The sequence below is a fragment of the Bos mutus genome, chromosome 19 (assembly GCF_027580195.1).
Source record: "Bos mutus isolate GX-2022 chromosome 19, NWIPB_WYAK_1.1, whole genome shotgun sequence".
NCBI lineage: Eukaryota > Metazoa > Chordata > Mammalia > Artiodactyla > Bovidae > Bos > Bos mutus.
Genome location: NC_091635.1, coordinates 33,327,069 through 33,352,625, shown reverse-complemented (window position 1 = coordinate 33,352,625; position 25,557 = coordinate 33,327,069). Strand labels below are relative to the sequence as shown.

Here is a 25,557-nt window from a genome sequence, read left to right as displayed (position 1 = left end):
CTTCCCAAGAGGAGAGATGGATAGTCTGCAATTTATATTACTTAAAATCATCAAAAAAATATTATCCACTTTGGAGAAACAACTCTGATTAGGGATCTCATGTAGATAATACCAAATTCTCTGGTCCGAAGGCTCTACAGCAAAGTCATCCTTTTGTACTCTAACTATATGCAATTTCCAGAACCTTCTGGGCAATAGGCTGCTTATAGAGCAAAATGATAAATACTTGCTACTATCAGCAAAAACTACAATCACATCTTAAAAGTAATTACATTTTATATCTAAACAAATCCACTAACCACTCAGGTTTAAGTCTTTAGACATTTTAAAAACTGCCATCTGAGGAATAACCATTGTCATGGACTAGTAGGGGTCATTATCACATCTGGGACTCAGTGTGAGCATTAAGTGACTTTGGCCAATCATGGGGGATGTGTTTTATCTTCCGTCCCATTCTGACAAAATTGGATGGAGAGCCACTTCCAGGGCAATTTGCTCATCACGGTCAGGGTGTTGAGGAATAGACATCATGCCTCTATGCAGCAGCTGTTTATACTGCCCTAGTGCAACTCTGTTAACCTGAGCACAGAGAGCTCAGCATGGATACCACATGTATCACACATAAAGCACAGACTATAATCCAGAGGTGGGTTTCCACAAAGTTTGTTTTGTTTTAGTTTGGCCATGCCACATGGGGCGGCGTGCAGGATCTTCGTTCCCCAACCAGGGATCAAACCTGAGCTCTGGCAGTGAAAGCACTGAGTCCTAACCACAAGACTGCCAAGGAATTCCCATTAACAAATTATTATTAATAATATCAGTACCTGTACTTTTCTTTCAGACAAATTTGTTATTTATGTTTCATTAGTATTCAAAAGTAGTTGTATCCTCTCCAATCAATGCCCAATATGTTATTTCACCAAGGAAAAAAAGGTAGGATAGGCAGTCTATGGAACCCTTGAACCTACAGTAAACTACAGATCAGAAGTGTGAGAGCCCATGATTAAAGATACAATGTGCCACCCACTGCAACCCAGTCTCAAACGGAAACGATCTACAAAATCAAAATAAGTAAGATACACCAAAAGGTATCGCAACTTTTAAGACTTCTTTTTTAAAGTCCTGAGCTGATATTAGCTATTTATGCAGTTGGAATTTTAGGATTTTAAATGTTAATTCCCTCTTTGGAGTAAATACTTGAAGGTTTTAAACCAAAGTTATAATAAAGTGAAGGAGGGCTCAAGATTCCAAGTTATTGACAGGCACAGGCAGTGGGACTGCTCACCAGCCTGACCGCTGGCACAATGCTCACCTTCAAGAAGGTGACTATCTCTGCAGACTGGATACTCTCCCCTTAAAGAGCCCCAGGAGCATGTCCTGTACGTTCTTCCAAGGTTTTGTTTTATACCAAACTCGGGAAATCCTTCCTTGGGTCTTTGCCTATTTCAATCTTCTGTGGACCCAGAATAAATGCTGGGAGTGGGCAGACTCCTCATGAAAACTTATTACATAATTAAAATGATATCAAGTCAAGTCTTAGCTTTTTCTTCCTTAGTTTTGGCAATTCTGATTTTTTTAAGCTTTAATATAGAACTTGTTTTTTATTCCTCTGATTATTTGCCATTTTTTCAGGACTTTATCTCATTCCTTACAATTCTTTACACATGTGGAGACAAAACTGAATGAAAAAAAGACTACCATTACTAAGATATTAATGACTACAACTACAAAAAAATTTAAAAATCCAAACCAACTTTCAGTTCTCAACTTTATCATCACAATTCACTTACTTAATAAGGTTCTGGAAAGCATAACCATCTGTCCACTGTTCAGTAAACGAAGCCCCATGTCGGACTGTGGTAAAGTGGCCCAGTCTCAAGCGATCTTGCATGCTTTTATCTCTACATGCCATCTTCTCTTGTTTTGACTTAGGGGAAAAGGACAAATAGAAAATAATCGTATTTTCCTACAAGAACTCAGATGCAGGGCTATGTTTGTTTTTTGTACTATACTGCTCAAAGTTTAGGACAACTGGCTCAATCTACACTGATTTCAGGAAGTTCCCTAAAGCTATAAACATTTTATATAACCCATAAGCATTCTACATCAACATATACTAACATACATTTCTGTTATAAATGTGGAATTTCCCTTCTATAAAATTAATGAATTAAGAGATGAAGCAAAGTTCTCCTCAGTATCTTTGACATTAATAAAAGAATTCACTTCACTTTTTATCAGTGTTCCCTGTCCCTTTAATAGCATTTCAAAGATTTCAGCAAAAAAACAAACCACTAGTCTGTCTCAAACCTCTAGCTTATAATAATTTCATTAGGAAGTACTGTCATCTTCAAACTTTTCACTGTAAGATAAATAACTACTGGAGATATGTTTTACAAATTTTAAGACATTAATTATTTATGATATATAATAAACAATTAAATATTTATTTCAATAATTATAAGAAATAATTACTAAAGGCAAATTGCAACTAATCACTTACTATTAATATAATAAAGGAGGCATCAGCCAATTAAATAATCATATACAAGTAATTGCCAACTAGTTTTTTAAAATACGAAACACTTAATTATCACATTATTATATATATAAATTACTCTAAATACCATATCTGAAATGGACATAAAACTATTGCTAAATGTCTGTATTAATAGGATGTGCTGTGTGCTCAGTCACTCAGTCGTGCCTGCCTCTTTGCAGCCTCATAGACTATTGCCCACTAGGCTCCTTTGCCCATGGAATTTTCCAGGCAAGAATACTGAAGTAGGTTGCCATTTCCTACTCCAGGGGATCTTCCCAATCCAGGGATCAAATCTCTTGAGTCTTCTGCATTGGCATGTGGCACGTGGGGTCTTTAACACTATGGCAACCCAGTAGCCCTTTCCTAAACCCAAAAGCCCTTTGTTGGTTTTTTGTTCTTCTTTCCAAAGAAGAGACATGGATTTACATAAATGTTTCTTACCAAAGAAGCCAGGCACACCCATGCCCACATAAGACAGAGAACTAAAGCTGTGGTCAGTCCTTTCCTACTTTGAAATACTTTCATTTCAGGTAAAAAGTTAGAAGTCACAACAATGGCACACCCTAAGCATCTTGGAATACAGAGTTGAGGCCACTACTTATCACTTACCTTTTCTATAAGCAGTTTCTTGCTCATTGTCACACATCGATTTAATCGTTCTTTGTATTTCTCTAACATCTTTTGCTGTTCATCAATCTGCCGTCTCAAATCACAGTTGGCCTTCAATGGAAAAAAATTTTTTAAATTAGCTCCAAGGAAGACAGATTAATACAAAAGCAGTTTCTAGGGAGTCTGAAAAGCATTTCTTTTGTTAAATTATAAGCAAAACTGAGATTTAAAGAGGTAAGAGTAACTATGTCTTTAAAAAAAGAAGGTAAATACTTTGTTCCTTGATTTTCTTTTAATAAACTTATCATTTATTAAAGATGAATTCTGCTACTAGAAGTAGGATGTTTTTCTACTGGTCATACTTTACTCCTCCCCAAAGCCAGTTACAGATAAATCAGTACCCCACACATGCTAATACTGTCATAAAATAACAGAAAAAATCTATCATGAATGAGATATTTATTTAGAATTCATTTAAGTAGCACTTTTAAGCATTTATAGATTAAATACTTACAAAGGGTGAATAAGCACTACTAAAAAAACAACACATAATGTTCTGTATGTTCAATTGTTGCTCTTCTGTTCTTCCTTCCAAAGAAGAGACATGGATTTACATAAATGTTTTTTACCAGAGAAGCCAGGCACACCCATGCCCACATAAGATAGAACTAACAAACAAGCTGAATACAAGGTCTTGGTTCAAGAAAACCAGAATGTAAATACACAGTTGATTTAGCTGTGGTCAGAAGGGTGGGCTAAATACTTTGAAAAATGCAAGACTCCTACAATAACAGAGAAGCGAAGAACCACTAACCCCAGGTCAATTTTGACTTGCAACTCCTGAGTTTACTCTTGTGTTAAACAAAAGATATCTACTCTTTTGGCAAATAAATGATACTATAGCACACTCAATTTTTGAGACTTTGAAGCTTCATTTTAAAGTGACCATTGTGCAACAGTTTCCATCTCCAAGTATCTACTTTCCTCATAATTTCTTCCTATTAGTTCTTCTAAGAGAGCTCATGAGTTCCATGGACCACATTACCAAAGGCCAAGTACAAGGACATTTGGTTAAATATGTCTAATTCATACTTTAAAAATCTGCAAGCCAAAGATCATATAATGCATATATATGAAGTCCAATCTACTTTTGGAAGGTGAACATCCCTTAAAATCTATAATCAAATTTATGGAATCAATCTTTGGCAGTTTATTTTAAATTTTAAAAACTCTAAATTTTTGTGGTTTCCAACACTAATGATTTTGTGTTCAGGTTTAAAATAGCACCTGACTAGCAGGTCCTGATGCAGCCTTATCCAAACATCTAACTAAAATGGAAAAACTCAATCAATGGTCCATGCCTGTCTGAAAGGAGACAAAAAGAGTAGTGGTTATTCCCCTGTCCCTCCGAATCAGAAACACAAGCACTCATCAATTTGAAAAAATGGCATCTCTCCTTTGTGTCTTCTTTTCTGACATAACCATTCCATTGGCACTGTTCTAGATCCAAAGAAAGACTACAATCTTCAGAAAACAAAGGATTAGAAAGACGGGAGTGGCAAAGAGGACATACCGTTTCCTGGGAAATAAAACCATATTTTTAAAACTCCCCAAAATAATCCTAAGTTAGGGTCAGTTTTTTACATACTCCATCTTCTCAATCTTAAGAAAATCAGATGATGAAGGAAGAAGACAAGCCCATGATCCTTTTTTAGCTCAGCAGAGCTACCCTGGACAAAAATCTTAATTTTTTGGTTTAGATTAGACAATTAGACTAGGATTTCTATAAACACACAATATCTAATTATAAACCTTGGCAATTCAATGAGCACCCAAGTGAAAAGAAGAGACGTTAAGAGCAACACCAAGCAAGTATACATGCTAACAACGAAAGATGGAAAATAGGTACTGAGTTTAAACACGGCTCTTCTCACTGAAGGATGGAGAAAAGCAAACTAAGAAACAAAACCACCAGGCCTAAGGAAAAATGTTTCTGAATAGAAAAGGGAACATCAGCTTGAGAACAATAAAAACATTGAGATTAAAATGTTAGCCAATTTTATTTACAAATTGGTAGTATTTATGTATAGATGCATTCATGTACAGGGACTTCGATGGCAGTCCAACAGTTAAGACTTCATGCCTCCACTACGTGGGAATCCCTGACCAGGTAACTGCATCCTGTATGCTGCGTTTTGTGGCCAAAAAATAAAAAATAAATAAACAATTTCTTTAAAAAATTTTATATATGCTATAAACAGATCAAAAATTACTATAGTAAATATACCAAATGTTTTAATTGCAGTTAATGGAATTATGGGTGTCATTTTTTTTTTTTTTTTTACTATTTTTACTATTCTCTAAATAAAGAGTATGTGTTGCTTTTTACAATAAGAAAACAATAAACCTTAAAATATTTTTAAAAGGGTGAGTCAATATGCCAAACTGTATATTAAAAATTATTTCAGAAAATATCATGGTATTACTGTATAGCACAAGGAACTCTACTCAATATTCTGCAATAAGCTATATGAGAAAAGAATCTTAAAAAGAATGAATATATGTATAACTGAATTACTTTTGCTATACATCTGAAACATAACAATGTAAATCAACCATACTCCAATAAAATAAAAAATTTTTTTAAAAATCATTGTATATTTTCTAGAGGTATATTTTAAACTCCATAGAGCTACTTTTAAAGTTTCTCTTGTGAGCACAAAACACTTTAGACGAATAGGTTATAAAAGATATAAAATGCAAAACCAGGACTGCAAAGTACTTGTGAAATAGTTTTTAAAATTCAAATACACATATATGTGGAATCTAGAAAAATGGTAGAGATGAACCTATTTCCAGAGCAGGAATAGAGACACAGACGTGGAGAACGGACATGTGGATGGGGGGGTGGGGCGTGGGGGGTGAGGAGGAGAACGGGAGGGTGAGACAAACTGAGAGCCTGGGATTGACACATACACACTACCATGGGTAAAACAGACTGCTAATGGGAGGCTGCTGTAAGCACAGGACGCTCAGCTTGGTGTGCTGTGATGACCAAGAGGGGTGGGATGGGGGGTGGGAGGGAGGTCCAAGAGGGAAGGGATATATGTATGCATATAGCTGACTCACTTCATTGTACAGCAGAAACTAATACAGTATAGCAATTATATTCCAATAAAAAAATCAATAAAATTTTTAAAAATTCAAAGACATTAAAAAAAAATTTCCCTGAAATGGGAAAACAACACTCTATATACATATTCTCACAGCTTCAACTCTCCACAGATATAGTCCTCTAGTATATATTTAAATACTAAAATTCTACAATTAAGATGTCCAATGTAAAGGTACCATTTGGAATATAGTTTGATCCTTGTTACCTACTCAGATTCCCTCAGATCAAAGGAAAATATCCAAATGTCTACATTTTAACTTTATTATTTGGTTACAGTAATTATCTCCATGATATGCACGTAATTCACACATATAAATATAGATAAATCAATCACTGCTTGTTATAAAATCTCGTATGACATTTTAATACTTACTCTTAATAAATCATCTATTCTTCCTTCCTTCTTCTCTAAATCAGAATTCTTACTGTTTTCTAGTGCAGATATTTTTTCTATTGTGAGGTCAGACTACAGGGATAAGCAGAAAACAAACTCAGGATTAGTCTCAAAATATTACATGTCATCACATTTTTCTCATTACTTTTCTGAAAAAAAGCACTTGATGACACAACTAGCCTGGAATCACATGGCTCAAGAAATTAAATCTGCCTTTCTCATCTCATTCTTTAAGCATTACGTTCTGCTATACTTGTCCTTCAAAAATATATTAACTCTGGAATAAAATATATGAATTCTCAAAATACTGTGCACTGAACAGTACAGAAACATACTCTCTAGAAATGAAACTAACTGAATAGAAAAGGTCATCAGAGGAGAAAGAACCCAACTCTCTAAAGAACAAACATGCCACCTAGTGGAAACAGAGCGACCAGAAGAAGAGAGATGAATGCTCAACTACAGAAGTCTATTCAACTATTCAAAAGTTTAATTCAAATAAAATTAAAATCTGCTCCTGAGGGCTGTTTAGCTCTTGTGACTTAAGAAATTCTCCTAGATTGCCAGGCATCCTGTCTTGAAGGTAACAAGGTACCAACAGGCTTCAAGAAAACAAGGTATAATATTTGGTGAGCTCAACACAACAAAATGGAGGATATATCCACTATCCTTTTCGCAGATATTATTTTTGAATATTCACAACATTCCCTAAATTAAGGAGTTTCTGAAGACTGTTTAAGGAAGAATTATGTTGGTGTGCCACATGTTAAAGAAGTTTAAAACAACAAGGTTTTACTGTGTATCACACAGAACTATATTCAATAGTTTGTAATAAACCATAATGGAAAAAGAATCAGAAAAAAAAAGAATACAGACACATACATATATATACGTATAACCAATCACTTTGCTATGCATGTGAAATTAACACAACATTCTAAATCAACGATATTTCAATAAAAAAGATTCCCTGCCGCCTACCGTAAGTACTGTGCCAACAAGTGTTTTGTAGACACTAAGATGATGATAATCAACCACATTTTATAGATAATTTGAACTGAAGAAAAATGAGGCCCCAAAAGATAAAGCATAAGTTGCAGAGCCAGAACCTGAATCGGGGTCCTGAGTTCTCCAAAACAAGTGCTTTCTTCCTTGGTACCATGCTGCAATAGAATCATCTCTGTCCATAGTCTTTCTGAATACATCAGAGAGGCAAAGGAACACCTCAAACAGTTAAAAGCACCTTCCAAAAGACTTGAAATATTCATAATGCAAGTTCTGAATACAACACACACAAATAAAGGAGATGAAGTCAGAGAAATAAAGGGAGAGAGAAGACCCAGATTTTACACGCAGTGTTAGCATTTCCTCCGAAGCAGTTCCTTCCCTCTCTCTTTACCAACCACTGACCTACCTGGGTCTGTCTGTGCTGGGTGGAGATCTGTTTTTGGGAGCTGCAGGAATGCTCTGTGTTGCCAGATCCCGTAGATGAGGGACTGTTTTGCTGAGCCTGGAATAAAGGTGTACCACCAATCACAAGAAGTTTTCCATCTTTCTCCATGAGCATTTATATGGATACAAACGATTACATAAAACAAATACTTCCTGATGAAAACCAAGACTCAGGGCCATGGAGCCAAGACGAAAGTATACACAATTCAAATGAAAAGTAAGGGCCTGACAAGGTGGCTGAGATCATTTTACTGTAAATAGTTTAAAACACCAAATGCTTACAAATCAATTTTTTAAATATGGAAATTAAGTATGTAAATGTCCTTTTCATGGTACAATTGATGCTTGAAAAACATACGGGTTAAGGGCGCTGACCATCCACCCTCCTCCCCCCACCATGCAGTCAAAAATCCACAGGTAACTTTACAGGTGGCCCCCTGGATCCATAGTTCTAAATCTGCTGATTAAACCAGTCTCGAATGGTGTAACACATAGTATGGATCTATTAAAAAAAATTCCACATCAAAGTGGACCTGAGCAGTCAGTCCAAACCCACACGTCTTAACAGTCAACCGTAAACGTGCTTTCGCAGGACAGGCTGGTGAAGCACTCAAGCACCAGGGACGCCCATGACTCAGGCAGAGAGGACTGGAAACTTCTATTCAGAAGCACATCCGAGACCCTCAAACTCTGCCCAGGAACACACAGTGGGCCAAAAATTTTGGCCGATTTACAATATCATCACTTGTTTACTGTGACATTTTACACATAAATAATGGGGCATTCTAAGGCACTTTCAAATTTAGAAGGTTTAGGACTTAATATAATTCAACTGTTCAAGACTATGCAATCATTATACAGATGGTCACCAACTTAACAATGGTTCCACTTAACAAGTTTTCAACTCTATGATGGTGAGAAAGCAATAAGTTCAGTAGAAACGGTACTTCAAATTTTGAATTTTGACCTTTTCCTGGGTTAGTAACATGTGACACAGTACTCTCTCATGATGCCACACAGCAGCAGCAGGCCACAGCTCCCAGTCAGCCACAGAGTCATGAAGGTAAACAACCAGATACACTGAGAGCCATACACCCAGACACCCATATTGATTTTTACTTTCAGTATTCAATAAATTACATGAGATTCACCACTATATTATAAAATAGACTTTGTGTTAGGTGATTGCAGACTAATATACACGTTCTGAGCACATTTAAGGCAAGCAAGGTTGAGCTATGATATATTCAATAGCTGAGGTATATTAAATATATTTTTATTTACAAGTGGTATTTTCAACTCATGACCTGTTTATTAGGACCTAATCCCATCATAAGTCAAGGAAGACCTTTACTCCAAAGAGTCCTTTTAAAAACAAAATTGCACTCAACATAGTACAACCTATCATAATACATAATTAGACATAATTACAAAATACTGGATATTCTGGGGATTATGGGCTAATGGAAATATCATCTCATCAGAGAATACAGTGTTTCGAATAATGTAAGTTTCATCTGATACTTCCTAATTATTCCTTTATTTCTTTATTCGTTAACATTAAAACAATGTATAACCATCACCTATTGAGCAATTACTGCCATGATCACCAGTAGTCCTTCAGTTCAGTCGCTCAGTCATGTCCGACTCTTTGCGACCCCATGAATGCCAGACCTCTCTGTCCTTCACCAACTCCCGGAGTTTACCCAAACTCATGTCCATTGAGTTGGTGATACCATCCAACCATCTCATCCTCTGTTATCCCTTTCTCCTCCTGCCCTCAATCTTTACCTGCATCAGGGTCTTTTCAAATGAGTCAACTCTTTGCATCAGGTGGCCAAAGTATTAGAGTTGCAGCTTCAACATCAGTCCTTTCAATGAACACCCAGGACTGATTTCCTTTAAGATGGACTGGCTGGATCTCCTTGCGGTCCAAGGGACTCTCAAGAGTCTTCTCCAACACCACAGTTCAAAAGCATAAATTCTTTGGTGCTTAGCTTTCTTTATAGTCCAACTCTCACAACCATACATGACCACAGGAAAAACCATAGCCTTGACTGGATGGACCTTTGTTGGCAAAGTAATGTCTCTGCGTTTTAATATGCTGTTGAGGTTGGTCATAACTTTCCTCCCAAGGAGTACACGTCTTTCAATTTCATGGCTTCAGTCACCATCTGCAGTGATTTTGGAGCCCCCAAAAATAAAGTCTGACACTGTTTCCACTGTTTCCCCATCTATTTTCCATGAAGTGACGGGACCGGATGCCATTATCTTAGTTTTCTGAATGTTGAGTTTTAAGTCAGCTTTTTCACTCTCCTCTTTCAGTTTCATCAAGAGGCTCTTTAGTTCTTCTTCACTTTCTGCCATAAGGGTGGTGTCATCTGCATATCTGAAGTTATTGATATTTCTCCTGGTGATCTTGATTCCAGCTTGTGCTTCTTCTAGCCCAGCGTTTCTCATGATGTACTCTGCATATAAGTTAAATAAGCAGGGTGACAATATACAGCCTTGATGCACTCCTTGTCCTATTTGGAACCAGTCTGTTGTTCCATGTCCAGTTCTAACTGTTGCTTCCTGACTTGCAAACAGATTTCTCAAGAGGCATGTCAGGTGGTGTGGTATTCCCATCTCTTTAAGAATTTTCCACAGTTTGCAGTGGTCCATACAGTCAAAGGCTTTGGCATAGTCAATAAAGCAGAAATAGATGTTTTTCTGGAACTCTCTTGCTTTTTCCATGATCCAGTGGATGTTGGCAATTTGATCCTTGGTTCCTCTGCCTTTTCTAAAACCAGCTTGAACATCTGGAAGTTCATGGTTCACATATTGTTGAAGCCTGGCTTGGAGAATTTTGAGCATTACTTTACTAGCGTGTGAGATGAGTGCAATTGTGCGGTAGTTTGAACATTCTTTGGCATTGCCTTTCTTTGGGATTGGAATGAAAACTGACCTTGTCCAGTCCTGTGGCCACTGCTGCATTTTCCAAATTTGCTGGCATATCGAGTACAGCATTTTCACAGCATCATCTTCTAGGATCTGAAACAGCTCAACTGGAATTCCATCACCTTTACTAGCTTTGTTCATAGTGATGCTTCCTAAGGCCCACTTGACTTCACATTCCAGGATGTCTGGCTCTAGGTGAGTGATCACACCATTATGATTATCTGGGTTGTGAAGCTCTTTTTTGTACAGTTCTGTGTATTCTTGCTACCTCTTCTTAATAGCTTCTGCCTCTGTTAGGTCCATATCATTTCTGTCCTTTATTGAGCCCATCTTTGCATGAAATGTTCCCTTGGTATCTCTAGTTTTCTTGAAGAGATCTCCAGTCTCTCCCATTCTATTGTTTTCCTCAGTTTCTTTGCATTGATTGCTGAGGAAGGCTTTCTTATGTCTCCTTGCTATTCTTTGGAACTCTGCATTCAGATGGGTATATCTATCCTTTTCTCCTTTGCTTTTTGCGTCTCTTCTTTTCACAGCTATCTGTAAGCCCTCTTCATACAGCCATTTTGCTTTTTGCATTTCTTTTTCTTGGGGATGGTCTTGATCTCTGCCTCCTGTATAAGGTCATGAACACTGTCCATATGAACAATGTCCATAGTTCTTCAGGCACTCTGTCTAGTCCCTTAAATCTATTTCTCACTTCCACTGTATAATTGTAAGGGATTTGATTTAGGTCATAACTGAATGGTCTAGTGGTTTTCCCTACTTTCTTCAATTTAAGTCTGAATTTGGCAAAAAGGAGTTCATGATCTAGGCCACAGTCAGCTCCTGGTCTTGTTTTTGCTGACTGTATAGAGTTTCTCCATCTTCGGCTGCAAAGAATATAATCAATCTGATTTCAGTATTGACCACCTGGTGGTGTCCATGTGTAGAGTCTTCTCTTGTATTGTTGGAAGAAGGTGTTTCCTATGACCAGTGCGTTCTCTTGGCAAAACTCTATTAGCCTTTGCCCTGCTTCGTTCTGTAGTCCAAGGTCAAATTTGCCTATTACTCCAGGTGTTTCTTAACTTCCTACTTTTGCATTCCAGTCTCCTATAATGAAAAGGACATCTTTTTTGGGTGTTAGTTCTAAAAGGTCTTGTAGGTCTTCATAGAACCATTCAACTTCAGCTTCTTCAGCATTACTGGTCAGGGCATAGACTTGGATTACTTTACAAAACCCTATAAGGAGGTGCTGCTATTTCCATTTATAGATAAAGAAAATGCAAATCCGAGATATTAAGTACCTACGTGGGGTCACAGAGCTAGTCAGTGGGGGAATAAGAATTGAGGGCTATCTGCATCCACAGTAACCAATCTCTATGAGCACAGTACACTGACTGTCTCACATCGGCCATTATGGGTACTGCTGTGAACAGGCCACAAGCAAGCTAAGCACTTCATACACACAACTTAACTGAAGGCTCACACAGTCTTGTAAGGTAGGCGATAATATCATCTCCGTTTTTATTTATTCACTCATCAAGTACTCACTGAAACATCCTCATCTAAGTATCATGTTAGATGCTCGGGACGCAATGGCCAAGAAAAACAGAAACAAACCTAAAGGCCCAGTCATCACTCTGCCTTATAAAACTCATAAACCAAGAGAAGATGTATAAAACACTGGATAAATACTTGTTGATAGAAACTGTTAAACAATCATATAAATAAATACAAAACTGCAATTAAGGATATGTGCTATAAGCATACACAACAAGGTACCTAACCTAACTTAATGAATTGAGGGTGAATTCCTTGATAAAATAATATCAGAGTTAAAATTTGAAGGAAATAAGCAGTCAAAGAGAAGAGACGATAGGGTCATTCCAGGTTCTCACATTCCATACAAGAACCCAAGTGGAAGAGAGAGAACTGTTGTGGGGATCAAAAAGTAAAAAATGAGGAGTCAGTCTCAAGAGATAAAACAATGTACACAGCCTGTATGTCAGAGCAGTGATTAGAGCCAGGTTTAGGAGAGTCTAAATAATTGATAATGTTCCCTATTCTTCCTACAATGTGGCAAACCTAACCTCGTCTTATTGATGAAGGGTTATGATTGTAAAACTCACATACTATACTGCACTATGATATAACCATTATCTCTTTCAGTTATCATTAGATTGCTTTTAAAATCCTATCCTTTTAAAATCTATCTCTAAACATTACTGAGCTGCTTTTATAATAAACACCAACAAGAATCACATGACAGGCTAAAAGGCTCTTTCTATGAACTTCTAGATTTTGGTATATGGGTTTTTTATTTTTTTTTAATGCTTTTTCCTTTTTTAACATGTGCTCATTTCTACGTTTTCTTTCAGCAAACAAAGGGTACTAGAATGTCATTCAAGGAGACGTTTCCAAATTAAAGCTCTCTGTAAAAATGTACATATAAATAGCCCGTGATAAGTAAAACTGCAGAAAGTTAACTAAGTCAGTGGGACAGAAGTAAGGAGGTAGCAAATCCTTATGAAAATGAAAATAATACTTACAAAAGATAGGAGAACTACAAAAATATAAGGACCTACTGTGACAAGTGAATCCATGAAAATACTCCATGAAAATTCTTATCATTCATTCGGTATTAATTATGAACCTCTGTGCCTGGTCCTGTGTTAAACACTAGAAATGCAACACTGGAAAACAAAGAGAGCTTAGTCTCCTGAGTCCACAGTTACAGGATCATGTTCTCAAGAAATGAGAAGCTGATGGCCTTGCTAAGCAGACCACTGTAGTTGTAAATTTAGTCCAACCCTTACTCGGCAAAACATCCTTCCCAGACTTCCGTGTTCTTCATTCCAATTACAGAAGTAGTATTGGCTTCTAATTCATAATTACAGGCTAGATTTCCCAAAGTCCTACTGATACTTGGAAGATTTTCTTTCTAAATGAAACCCTAATAGCATTAAGAAACAAAGGAGAATTAAGAATCAGAAATTTTTAAAAACTTTAAATTTTAAGAAACATTCAAAAGCATTTGGGATCAGACTGATAGAGAAAGTAAAATAAATTCACAGCTGGAAACACCAGCAGTAAAACAGGCTGGTTCTTTTCAAGGGAACTCCTCCATAGCCCCACACTGAGATTTACCTTTACCAGGACTGACCCATGGAACAATTATCAGACATTTAAAACCTGTATAGTCCAACAAGGTCCCCTCTTGATCTCTCCCTTGCATAGTGAGAGCCATGGATACTACTGCTTCTGAACCAAGGGTAAAGCACAAGAATTGGTCTCTTAAATTAAAAAAACAAACATGTAAATATTTAAAATGAAAAAATGAGTGAGTCCAGGGGGAGGGGCTTCTGCTATGAATATTGTGTCGTAAGGAAAATAGCAAAGAAAGCACAGTATCCCTGCCCGCTACAACTGACAGATTGGAGGAATACGTGGAATACACCGCTAAGAGTTAAAGAGTTACCTAGCAAAACAACGCCCTCCTTATTTCCATGTTTGTAAAGGAGCTGGTTTTTCTGCTGAAAGCTGACCAGATGCTTACACAGGGATAACACTCACACACACACACACCAATGGAGGGCTATTTGGGAAGCGGTACAATGCCACTGCAGAGAAAAACCCATGCCAATAACCTATGCTAAATCACTCTAATAGTACTGCATTCAACTAAAGCAAGATACATTTTTCAAGAAAACCAACAGCACAAAGTGGAGATCCAACATGAAAAAACAAAACCTGATCCAAGAGAAAACAAAGAATTCAATAAAAACAACTTTAAAAATAAAATATGTTCAGAGAGGGTTAAAAGGATACTACAGTAAAGAACTTGAAAAATAAATGTGACAAGATAAGAGTATCAATATTCTAAAAAGTGAATAGATGAACTAAGTAACAAAATGCATAGAACCGAACACAGAAAATCTGAAAGACAATGTCAAGAAAATCTCCCAGAGGAAGAAACAAAGTCAAGTAGCATGAAAGAAAAGTTAAGAAACAAGAACAGGAAGAGGCTTCAAAACTATCTAACAGGCTTTTAGGAGGAAAAGAGCAGAGGGAAAGAAAAATCTAAGAATAGTAAAATAAAGCTTCTCTGAGGTAAAAGGTTTTTTAAGACTAAAAAAAGGCTATGACATGACAAGGACAAGACAAATAGTGGACAGACCTCAAGAATAAAAAGATACCATACGATCATCTCAACAGATATAGAGAAAGCATCGAATACCCTTTCATGATGAACTCAATGAACTCAGAAGGGAACTTTTTCAACACCAAAAAAGGCCATCTCTGAAAAACATTTGCAATAACATGAAAAAGAATAAACTCTTAGAAATAATTTGAACAAAACAAGGGCAAAATCTATACACCAAAAATTCCAAATTTTATTACTAATAAAAAGAAATTAAAGATACCTAAATAAATGGAAAGATATCTCATATTCATGGACTGTAAAACAATATTTTTATGAAGTCAATACCCCCAAATTAGTCTGCAGAGTCAGCACAACTGCTATAAATTTCATCTGGTCTGTTTACAGAAACTGAAAAGCTGATCCTAAAATTCATATGGAAATACAAGGGATCCCACAGCCAAAAAAAAATCTGCAAACTACATTTTTAAAAATTAAAGCATTTAAGAACATCTTATATAATGTTAAAAGATGTAGCTTTTGAGGAAGTAACAGACCTCATATATATATTAAAAAAAACCTTTAGACCTTGACAACTATAACTGCCTCATTCAATCTAAACGAATTCAGTGACTAGGACTGTTTTCTTCTCAGTGAATCGAATAAAATCACGCGGTTTTACGGTGCACAATAATGAAACAACCATAATATTGTAAATACTCCTTAAAGGTTGTCAATTTTTAGAATAATTTATAAAGCAGAAACAATTCAATTATAGTTAAAATAACAAACTAAATATCACAATGTAATAATAACTAAAAAGCTGAAAGATGAAAAAGGAAGCTGGGTATGTTAAACATCTCTCAAATGGGGAATGTTGATTACATAAAAGATAATTTGAAGTTAAAATGGTATTCAGTACAAAATCTAAAACAAACTCTTAACAGTGGTTATCTCATGAATACAAAGGAAAGAATTTTACTCTTCTATACCACTTCAATTATTCGTAGATCATGCACATATACTACTTTTACAATTTAGAAAACTATATGTTTATAATGTTGAAAATCAAATTTCTTATGTTGAAATTCATAAAATTATGTACCAATATGATTTTAAACGGGCTTCTCTTGTGGCTCAGCTGGTAAAGAATCTGCCTGCAATGCGGGAGACCTGGATTCGATCTCTAGGTTGGGAAGAACCCCTGGAGAAGGGAAAGACTACCCACTCCAGTATTCTGGCCTAGAGAATGCCATGGACGTCCATGGGATCAAACATTCAAAGGATCAGACTCATAATATTCTGCCACCTATTTTTACTTATCAGTATTGATCTATAGGTCTTTCATTGCCAATACATATACCTACTTTTTTTTTATGAGGGCAATACTACCCTAAATTAATCTGCAGAGTCAGCACAATTGCTACAAATTCCATCTGGTCTGGTTTACAGAAATTGAAAAGTTGATCCTAAAATTTATATGGAAATGCAAGGGATCCCATGGCCAAAAAAAGTCTACAAACTACATAAAAGTCTATCTCACTTCATTGGTCAACTGTTGAGCATCCCATTGTATATACATACTATATTTTATCTAACTAGTCCCTATATGAAAGATGCCTTCATTAATTCATACAACATATAATTAAACTGCCTGTATATGAGAGCAGATCCTGTTCCAGTGTTGGCGGTGCAGAAGTGAACAAAGTGAAGTCCTTGACCTGATGCAGCTTACATTGCAGTGGAAGGGAGTTAGGATGGGGGTGCGGAGTGAGACAAGTAAATTATAACAGGTAAGCTAGTGATAAGGCTAAGAAGAAAAATTAGGGCACAGCAGCTATATAATGTTTGGGGGGAGCAGGAAGGAGTGCTATCTTATACAATACAGCCTTTCTAACAGGCTGTAGACTTAAGCAGAGACTAGAGAGAACCAAGGAGACAAGGCAAGGTGATATCTAGAGGAAGAATGTTAATATAAAGGCCCTGAGGTGAGAGACACCAGGTAGTATTTGAAGAAGAAAGGCAGCCAGTGAGGATGGAACTTGGTGAGGGAGGGAGGCAGTAGTAACAGATGTCAAAGTGGTGGGAAACAGGCCATGCAAGGCATTATGTGCCATTATGAACACTTGTGAGCAGGGGAGTGGCATGCCTGGACTTAAGCTCCAATGGGATCACTCTGATCTGCTGAGAACAAAGGCAGAAGCTGACAGTTCAGTTAGGAGGCTACCACCATGATCTCAGTGGGAGACGAGATTTGAGTGGTCATCGTTAAGGGCAGGAGAAGTGGCAGGATTCTGAATATATTTTGAAGGTAAAATCAGTAGACTTGCTGATGGATTCAGAATTAGGATATAAAATAAAGAGATAAGACTAGAATGACTCCAGGATTTTTGAACAATTGTAAGCCGAGAGCTGAAAATTACTGAGATGTGGAAGAAATGGGGTTTGGAATGGGGCAACAAAGTGAAGAATTCAGCTTTGGTCGTGTTAAATTTGATACGCCTATTAGACACAGACAACTGACTACATAGATCTGGAATTCAGGGAAGGGCTCTGGGCTGGAGATGTAAATTTGGAAGTCTTCTGAGTATAGGTGATAACTGAAAGTAAGAAACTAAATGAGATTCTCCTTACTGAAAGATGGTATGTATATAAGAGGACTGAAGACTGAGCCCTGGGGCACTCCAACATTTGGAGATCCAGGAAATGAAGAAGCATCAAAAAGTCAGAAGCAAAGAAAAGACCATGTGCTTAAAGAAGAAGGGACTGATCAACTGCAGCTAATGAATTATATTGAATAAGTTCTGAGAACTGATTGCCGGACTTAGCAACGTGGAGATAATAGGTATTCTTGTTAGAAGTTCCTCTGAAACACTGTGGAAGGACACTGCTTTCAAATTTTTGCAATTTATAAACAATACAATAAACACCTTTGTGTAGTTCATGGGAATGGAATTTTGGGACCCAAGGATATGTAAACTTAACACTGAGATACACTGCCAACCTGTCCAAACGACTGTACCAATTTATACATACACATAGCACTGTATGTGTATCTAAGCCACTACCTGCACCAAGAATCACCAAATTTACTAGTCCTTGTCAATTTGATAAGTTATTTTATTTTGCATTTCTCTATGGCTGATGTTAACCAGTTTTCACATTGTTAGACATTTGTCCTTTTTTTCCCATTAAAACTACCTGTTCATAGCCTTTGCCTTTTATTTTTTTTAAAGGAAACTGCTTGTCTCTATTAACCAACATTTGTTATATATTTGCTAACTTTTTTGCTTTTCTCCTTTTTTATCTAAGTTTATACTCCAGTTGGAACTGCAGAGAAGCAAAGAGAAACAGAACTATACCAAAGCTTCTAGGACTTTGGTTTTATACTATTTCCATGTTCCTTCTTCAGATGTGATTACCATATTACTCCTCTATAAGAAAGTATTCCAAAGCAGAGAGATGTTGGGCCATTATGGTGGCAGTGGAGACGGTGAGAGATGGTCAGATTCTAGATATAAGTATGTTTTCTGATAGATTAGATGTAGAATATGAAGAAAAAAGGAAGCATTAAAGATAAAGCCACATGTATTAGTTCTCTACTGCTCAGCAATAAATTACCCCCAAACTTAAAGAACTCTGAGGTAATACATGGGTACTGTTTTAAGCTGAGGAAGGAAAGAATGGGAGAAGGAAGGAAGGGCAGAAGTGATTCAAATAATACACAATGATCCCTATCTAATTATTTTATTGTTTTTATCTCCTTTCCTTAAGACACCCACCATTTCATGGCCTTTTTTAATACAATCATATGTGGGTTAATCCCAGAGGTTATAGAGATTTATTTGCTCAGAAACCATGGATCAAATAAGGAGGAAACAGATTACTGGAGAAAATGAACCAGAAAGAGAGAAAGAAACCTTGATCAATGGTAATGTCAGCTCTGAAGGAGGCCCCTAAAAATGGAGGGACAGGGCGATGGGGCTTTCTGTTGCTTTACTGTGTCACTGAAAACAAACAGGTACTTGGCAGGGTAAAGAAACCAAGAAAAGCAACAACTTTTAAGTCAAACTGCATTATAATTTGGCAAATAAAAAAATGGGGTCAAACATTTATAATAATCAAATTCCTGTTCTTCAAGGAAGAAGAAAGAAGTAAGGTGAAAGGAACAAACAGGTAGCCAAATAGTCTTGGAAAAGCAACTGTGCTAATACTCTGAAGAAATGAGAGAAAGCAAGCATGCAGGCTGTCCAGATACCATAGAGGGGAAAATGACTAGTAAGCATGCCTATCCCCATACTAATATTTTATTAACTTGACTATTAACTTCAAACAAGTGATGGTTGGAGTCTGGAGATTTTATTTTTAATTGTAATGGAATTTAATCTGTATTTTCTGTTCTTTGTCAACCTAAGGTTGTGTTTTCCATCCCACAGGAAACTCAGACTTTGATAAAGCAGTCTCTCGCAGCGCCTTGAGCCAAGCGGGGCTGAGCACAAGCACACACCTTTAGAGGTAACACAGAGTTAGAAATCATCATCTCTCTACCAAAATCCTTACTCAAACTCCATCTCGGCTCCAGGAAAACAAGGATGTGCATAAACGCAGCCTCAGTACTCACTGAGACAAAAGTGAAGCAGAGGCCAGCTCCCCTCTGTGCCAGCTGCTCTGTGTCGAGCCGAGGTTTTGCCAGCATCACTGACATAAGCGTTGGCAGGGCAGACTGCTCCTCTGACACCTCCTTTGTAGCGCTGCCATCTAAACCATAGAGAGGCTGTTCTACTCGCCGCTGGAAAACATGAAAGAAAACACACAAATTACATGACAAAGAAAACATCTGATACTGCCAAAACATGCAACAGATTAAAACACAGTTATCAGATACAAGAAGGACTTTAAAAAAAAAACCCTCTGAAAACAAATATGGAGAGTACAGTAACATTATCACTGGATTATGACCTATCTTAGTACATTTTAATGGTTCTATATTTACAGAACTCTGAATTTGCAGGTTACTTTGTAGAGTTCAACAAACAACTTCACTATACCCTCAATTCTACAAGGAAATGCTATTTCTAACCTCTAGGTTAATAAAGATTAAGGCATTGGCCCCTACTTACTTCACTCTCTATTCTATTATCATATTATACCCATATGCAAAATATAAAATAAATACAAACAAAAGAATAATATACCACAATTATGTATGGCTTATTCTAGAAATATAAGGATAGTTCATTATTCCATCTACTAATGTAATTCACTACATTAATGTTGGTGTGGGAGGGCAGAGAATCAAGATTCTTTCCTTTAGATGCAAAAAGATTTGCACATTGTTGGGCAATACTTAAAAAAAAAACCTGTAAGTATCCATTTATAATTCAACAGAGTATTTTTTCAGAAATAAAAATAACTATAATTAATGGTGCTATACTTGAGATACCTTCATTAAAATTAGGAACTAGACAGGGGTTAACACATTAATATCACAGTCATTCAACATTATCATAGAATTTTTAGCCAAAGTGATAAGGAAAACAATATGAGGTATAAACACTGGAAAATATCAAACATTAGAAAGTGTCAATTTTGGATGATATAACTATTCACAAAGGAAACCAAACAAATCAACTGAAAAACAACAAATAAGAGTTCAGTAAGATGGCCAAATAGAAAATAAATACACAAAAATCAATAACTTCCCCATATATCAACAACTTGATTATAATCAGAACAAGTAGCATCAGAAGAAAAATCAGATTCAAAATTATCTATAAAATACTTACAAGGAAACAATATGCAGATTACATGTAAAACAAAAACTATAATTCACTGACAAATATAAAAGACGACCAACGTTAAATGGCAAAATACTGTGCTTCTGAGTTCACATTTTATATATGTCAAACTTCTCTAAAAGCCAGTGCTCACGGCTTTTTGTGTATTATTGTTTCTATTTTTGCAAGAAAGGGTGTTGTGGTAGCATAGTGATTGATCATCTAGATTCTCCTCTGCTCTTTGGGGAGACTGTTTCTATGGATTTTCATATTTTAGTTCTGAGGTCCACTTGGAAAAATCATCAAAATTAGCCATGTAATTTTTGATAAAGTGTACCAGGGAAACCTGACCAGCTATTAAAACTTACTGCAAAGCAACACTGGCCTCTCTGGTAGCTCAGTGTTTAAGAATCCACCTGCCAGTGCAGGAGACAACCCTGGCTTGGGATGATCCCCTGGAGAAGGAAATGACAACACACTCCCATGGACATAGGAGAGCCTGGTGGGCTCCAGTCCAATGGGGTTGCAGAGAGTTGGACATGACTTAACGACTAAAGAGCAATAACAAAGCAACAATAAACCAAATAAGCATAATCCTGGTAAAGGAACAAGCAGACTAATCAGTGGCACGGAAAAATCAGAAAAAGACCCATATAAAATGGATGTGTAATGTGTGATTATACTGCATTTCTAATTAGTGGGAATTTTATTACAAAGATGATACGATATGTACACAGATATTAGAAAAAAGGAAAAGTACATTACTTCCTTATAGTATACATAAAAATTATAAGAACATATACAAATGCTATTATGACTTTCTAGTGGTGAGGGTTTTTTAAACATGACATTAAAAACACAAACCATATAGGAACATCTAAGAATAAGACAAAACTAGTAATAAGTCATGAAGAGAAAAACACTGATAAATCTGATCACTTCTAATTTTTTGACTTCTGAATGGTGAAAGTGGACATAAACAAGTTAAAAAACAAATTATAAAGAGGCAGAAAATATTCACACTATAAGTGACAATGAGCTAACAATCTTAATAAATAATGTGTTCCTACCCATCAGCAAGACAAAGCAAATGCTCGAATAAATAGGCAAAGGAACTGAATAAGCATTAAAAGAGAAATCCAAAAGGCCACTAAACATATGAAAAGATATGTAATATCACTGATGAAGAAATGCAACATAAAACAAGGTATTTTTCTCACTAGCAAAGACTATAATGTAAAATTCAGTATTAGAAGGATAGGAAGAAATTGGGACTCTCAAACTGCTGATGACCTGCTAGCAATTATGTGATGATATTTCATTTTATTTATTTTAAATTGATGCATAGTTGATTTATAATGCTATGTTAGTTTCAGGTATACAGAAAAGTGATTCAGTTATATATACGTAACTGAACACATATTTTCTTTCTCAGATTCTTTTCCCTTATAAGTTATTATAAAATATGAACACAGTTGCCTGTTCTATACAGTAAGTCCTTGTTGGTTATTATTTTATATATAGCAGTGTGTATATTAATATGTTAATTCCAAATTCCTAATTTATACATCTACCCTTTCCCCTTTATAACCATAAGTTTGTTTTCTATGTCTGTGGGTCTATTTCTATTTTATAAATAAGTTTATTTGTATCATTTTTAAAGATTCCAATATAAGTGATATTATATGATATCTGCCTTTCTCTGTCTGGCTTGCTTCATTTAATACGATAATCTCTAGTCCATTCGTGTTGCTGCAAATGGCACTGTTTCATTCTTTTTAACGGCTGAGTAATATTCCAGTGTGTGGGTGTATGTGTGTACTGGACACCACATCTTCTTTATCCATTCATGTGATGACATTTTAAAGTGTGCATATTCTTTGACTTGGGAACTAACCTTTGGAAATTTATCCAAAGGAAACAAATGCATAAGCACAGATGTATACACAAGGATATTCATTACAGCATTACTTAGAGAATACAAAATATTTAAGTCTATTGTCTAAATAAATTTATACAATGGAAATGAGGAAATCTGCTATATGAACATACATGTATACATATATGCCCACTAAACTCTTTGATAATAGCTCTTGTGGAAAGGACTGTATATTTTACCACTTCTGAATTATTGGACTTTCATAATCAGCATGTATCCCTTTATCAGGGAAAACTAACATTTTTACTTTAGAAAATATAAGTAAAACAGACTAATCAAAGTGATCTGGAAAAAAGAATTTTTTTTTTTAAATCTATGAGTAAAAGCCACAACTCCTTAAAAACAACACTCCTACCTCACCCAATAAATTTAAATGCAGACTCCAGAATACCTGTAATACTTAACAACAATAATCTCACTACCTGGCACACTGTTATCATTGAAGCTACAATATTAAAACAAATAATTCTGTCATACATTCAATAATTATTTGCCAAGGGCTTAAAAGATCTTTAAATACCTCTGGAAATATAGCAGGTTGGGATGTTTGTACCAACATTCCCTTAGAAAACAACTATAAAGACAGGACAAAATGTTTTTTTAAAAAGATATTAAAAGCATTGAAAAGCTGTCAAAATAGTAGGGATTTGTCATGGCAAAACCTAATGGAAATAAGGAACACAAAACAGGTAGTAAAAGAAGCATCAAAGTCACATTTGCCCTGCTGCTGCTGCTGCTAAGTCACGTCAGTCGTGTCCGACTCTGCGACCCCACAGACGGCAGCCCACCAGGCTCCCCCGTCCCTGGGATTCTCCAGGCAAGAACACTGGAGTGGGTTTCCATTTCCTTCTCCAATGCATGAAAGTGAAAAGTGAAAGTGAAGTCACTCAGTCGTGTCCGACTCATAGCGACCCGATGGACTGCAGCCCACCAGGCTCCTCCATCCATGGGACACCCTAAGATCTTGACTTTCCAATCCCTGGGCACCATGTTGCCAAGTGGCTAATCATACGCCAAGCCCATCCAGCATAGGACTCTCAATATGAATCCTTCCCACTTTAAGCTGTACTTTCAAAGGGTTAAAACCTCAGGGAAAATGTAAGCCAGAAGAAATAGTTCTCCCGCCCTCAGGGAGCTGCAACAGTTGCCTTGGCCATGCAGGGGGTGCAGGTTCCCCTGAGAAATGTTGCTGCTGCTAAGTCACTTCAGTCGTGTCCGACTCTGTGTGACCCCACAGATGGCAGCCCACCAGGCTCCCTGGGATTCACCAGGCAAGAACACTGGAGTGGGTTGCCATTTCCTTCTCCAGTGCATGAAAGTGAAAAGTGAAAGTGAAGTCGTTCAGTCGTGTCTGACTCCTAGCGACCCCATGGACTGCAGCCTACCAGGCTCCTCTGCCCATGGGATTTCCCATGCAAGTTAATACAATCCAAATCAATACTGCTTGTCTGGTTGAAAGAAACAATCTAGCAAATCAAACAAAGCAAGCCATGAATTTAGTAGTTTGTAGAGACTGGTAGAATCTCTAGACACTTGAGAGAAGCAAATAAAAATTCTCCCTGGAGAAACATATGTTCATTTTAGACCTCAAAGAAATTTCACAAACAATTTTTCAAGTATGAGCAGCATACAGATAACCAAAGCATAAAAGAAATAAAGACCTGAGCAACAACTAGGAAAATTAAGATATAGCAGAAACAGATTTTTTTAAACTTCAAATACAAAAATTAACAGATTATAAAACAACTATGTCTACCAGATTAAAGAAATAAAAGACAGTTTGACTATATCTGCAGGGAACATAAAATAACAAAAATTAAGAATCCAATGCAGCAAATTAGATACACCAAAACAGAGAATTTGAGAACTGAAAGGCAAGAAACTATCCAGAATGGAGCATACAGAAAGAAGAATGAAGGGGCAGGTGATAAAGTGAGACAGTCTAACATATGCTGCTGCTGCTAAGTCGGTTCAGTCGTGTCCGACTCTGTGCGACCCCATAGACAGCAGCCCACCAGGCTCCCCCATCCCTGGGATTCTCCAGGCAAGAACACTGGAGTGGGTTTCCATTTCCTTCTCCAATGCATGAAACTGAAAAGTGAAAGGGAAGTCGCTAAGCCGTGTCTGACTCTTAGCAACCCCATGGACTGCAGCCCACCAGGCTCCTCAATCCGTGGGATTTTCCAGGCAAGAGTGCTAGAGTGGGGTTGCCATTGCCTTCTCCGCTAACATATGGTTCCCTGAAATTTTATAGGAGAATGAAAAAGAGAATAGGACTGAGATAGAGACAATGGCAAATAACTATTCAGAAATGGTACAAGACAGCAACCCACAAATATCAGAAGCCCAGCAAATCACATGGAAGGGAAATAAAAGGATGTCTCAAAGCACACCACCACAAAGTAAAAGTAGTCTGGGGCTTGAGGGGAGAAGGGTAGGTGTGGGTAGGGGAAGCAGAGCAGTTTCTTTCAAAGAAATAAGTAAATGAAAACTATTTTCTCAACTGTAACCAAGGGAACCAAAAAAAATGGTAACGATATACTTAACTGTGTGTGGTGAAAAAAAAAAACAATCTAGATATATACACAGCATAAATATCTTTCAAGAAT

General features: G+C 36.7%; 1 protein-coding gene across 4 annotated transcripts in view; it reads right to left on the bottom strand.

The window, feature by feature from the left end:
- Positions 1 to 25,557, bottom strand: part of TLK2 (tousled like kinase 2) — a 124,571-nt gene that overhangs the window by 46,153 nt on the left and 52,861 nt on the right. For 3 of the 4 annotated variants that reach the window (XM_070390023.1, XM_070390025.1, XM_070390024.1), the window contains 5 exons: positions 19,854 to 20,021; positions 8,135 to 8,230; positions 6,700 to 6,792; positions 3,152 to 3,262; positions 1,791 to 1,927 (listed from right to left, as the gene is read on the bottom strand). In XM_070390023.1, coding sequence (XP_070246124.1) covers positions 1,791 to 1,927; positions 3,152 to 3,262; positions 6,700 to 6,792; positions 8,135 to 8,230; positions 19,854 to 20,021 — 605 coding nt within the window. The remainder of the gene's footprint in view (positions 1 to 1,790; positions 1,928 to 3,151; positions 3,263 to 6,699; positions 6,793 to 8,134; positions 8,231 to 19,853; positions 20,022 to 25,557) is intronic. The other variant, XM_070390026.1, reaches the window with a different exon arrangement.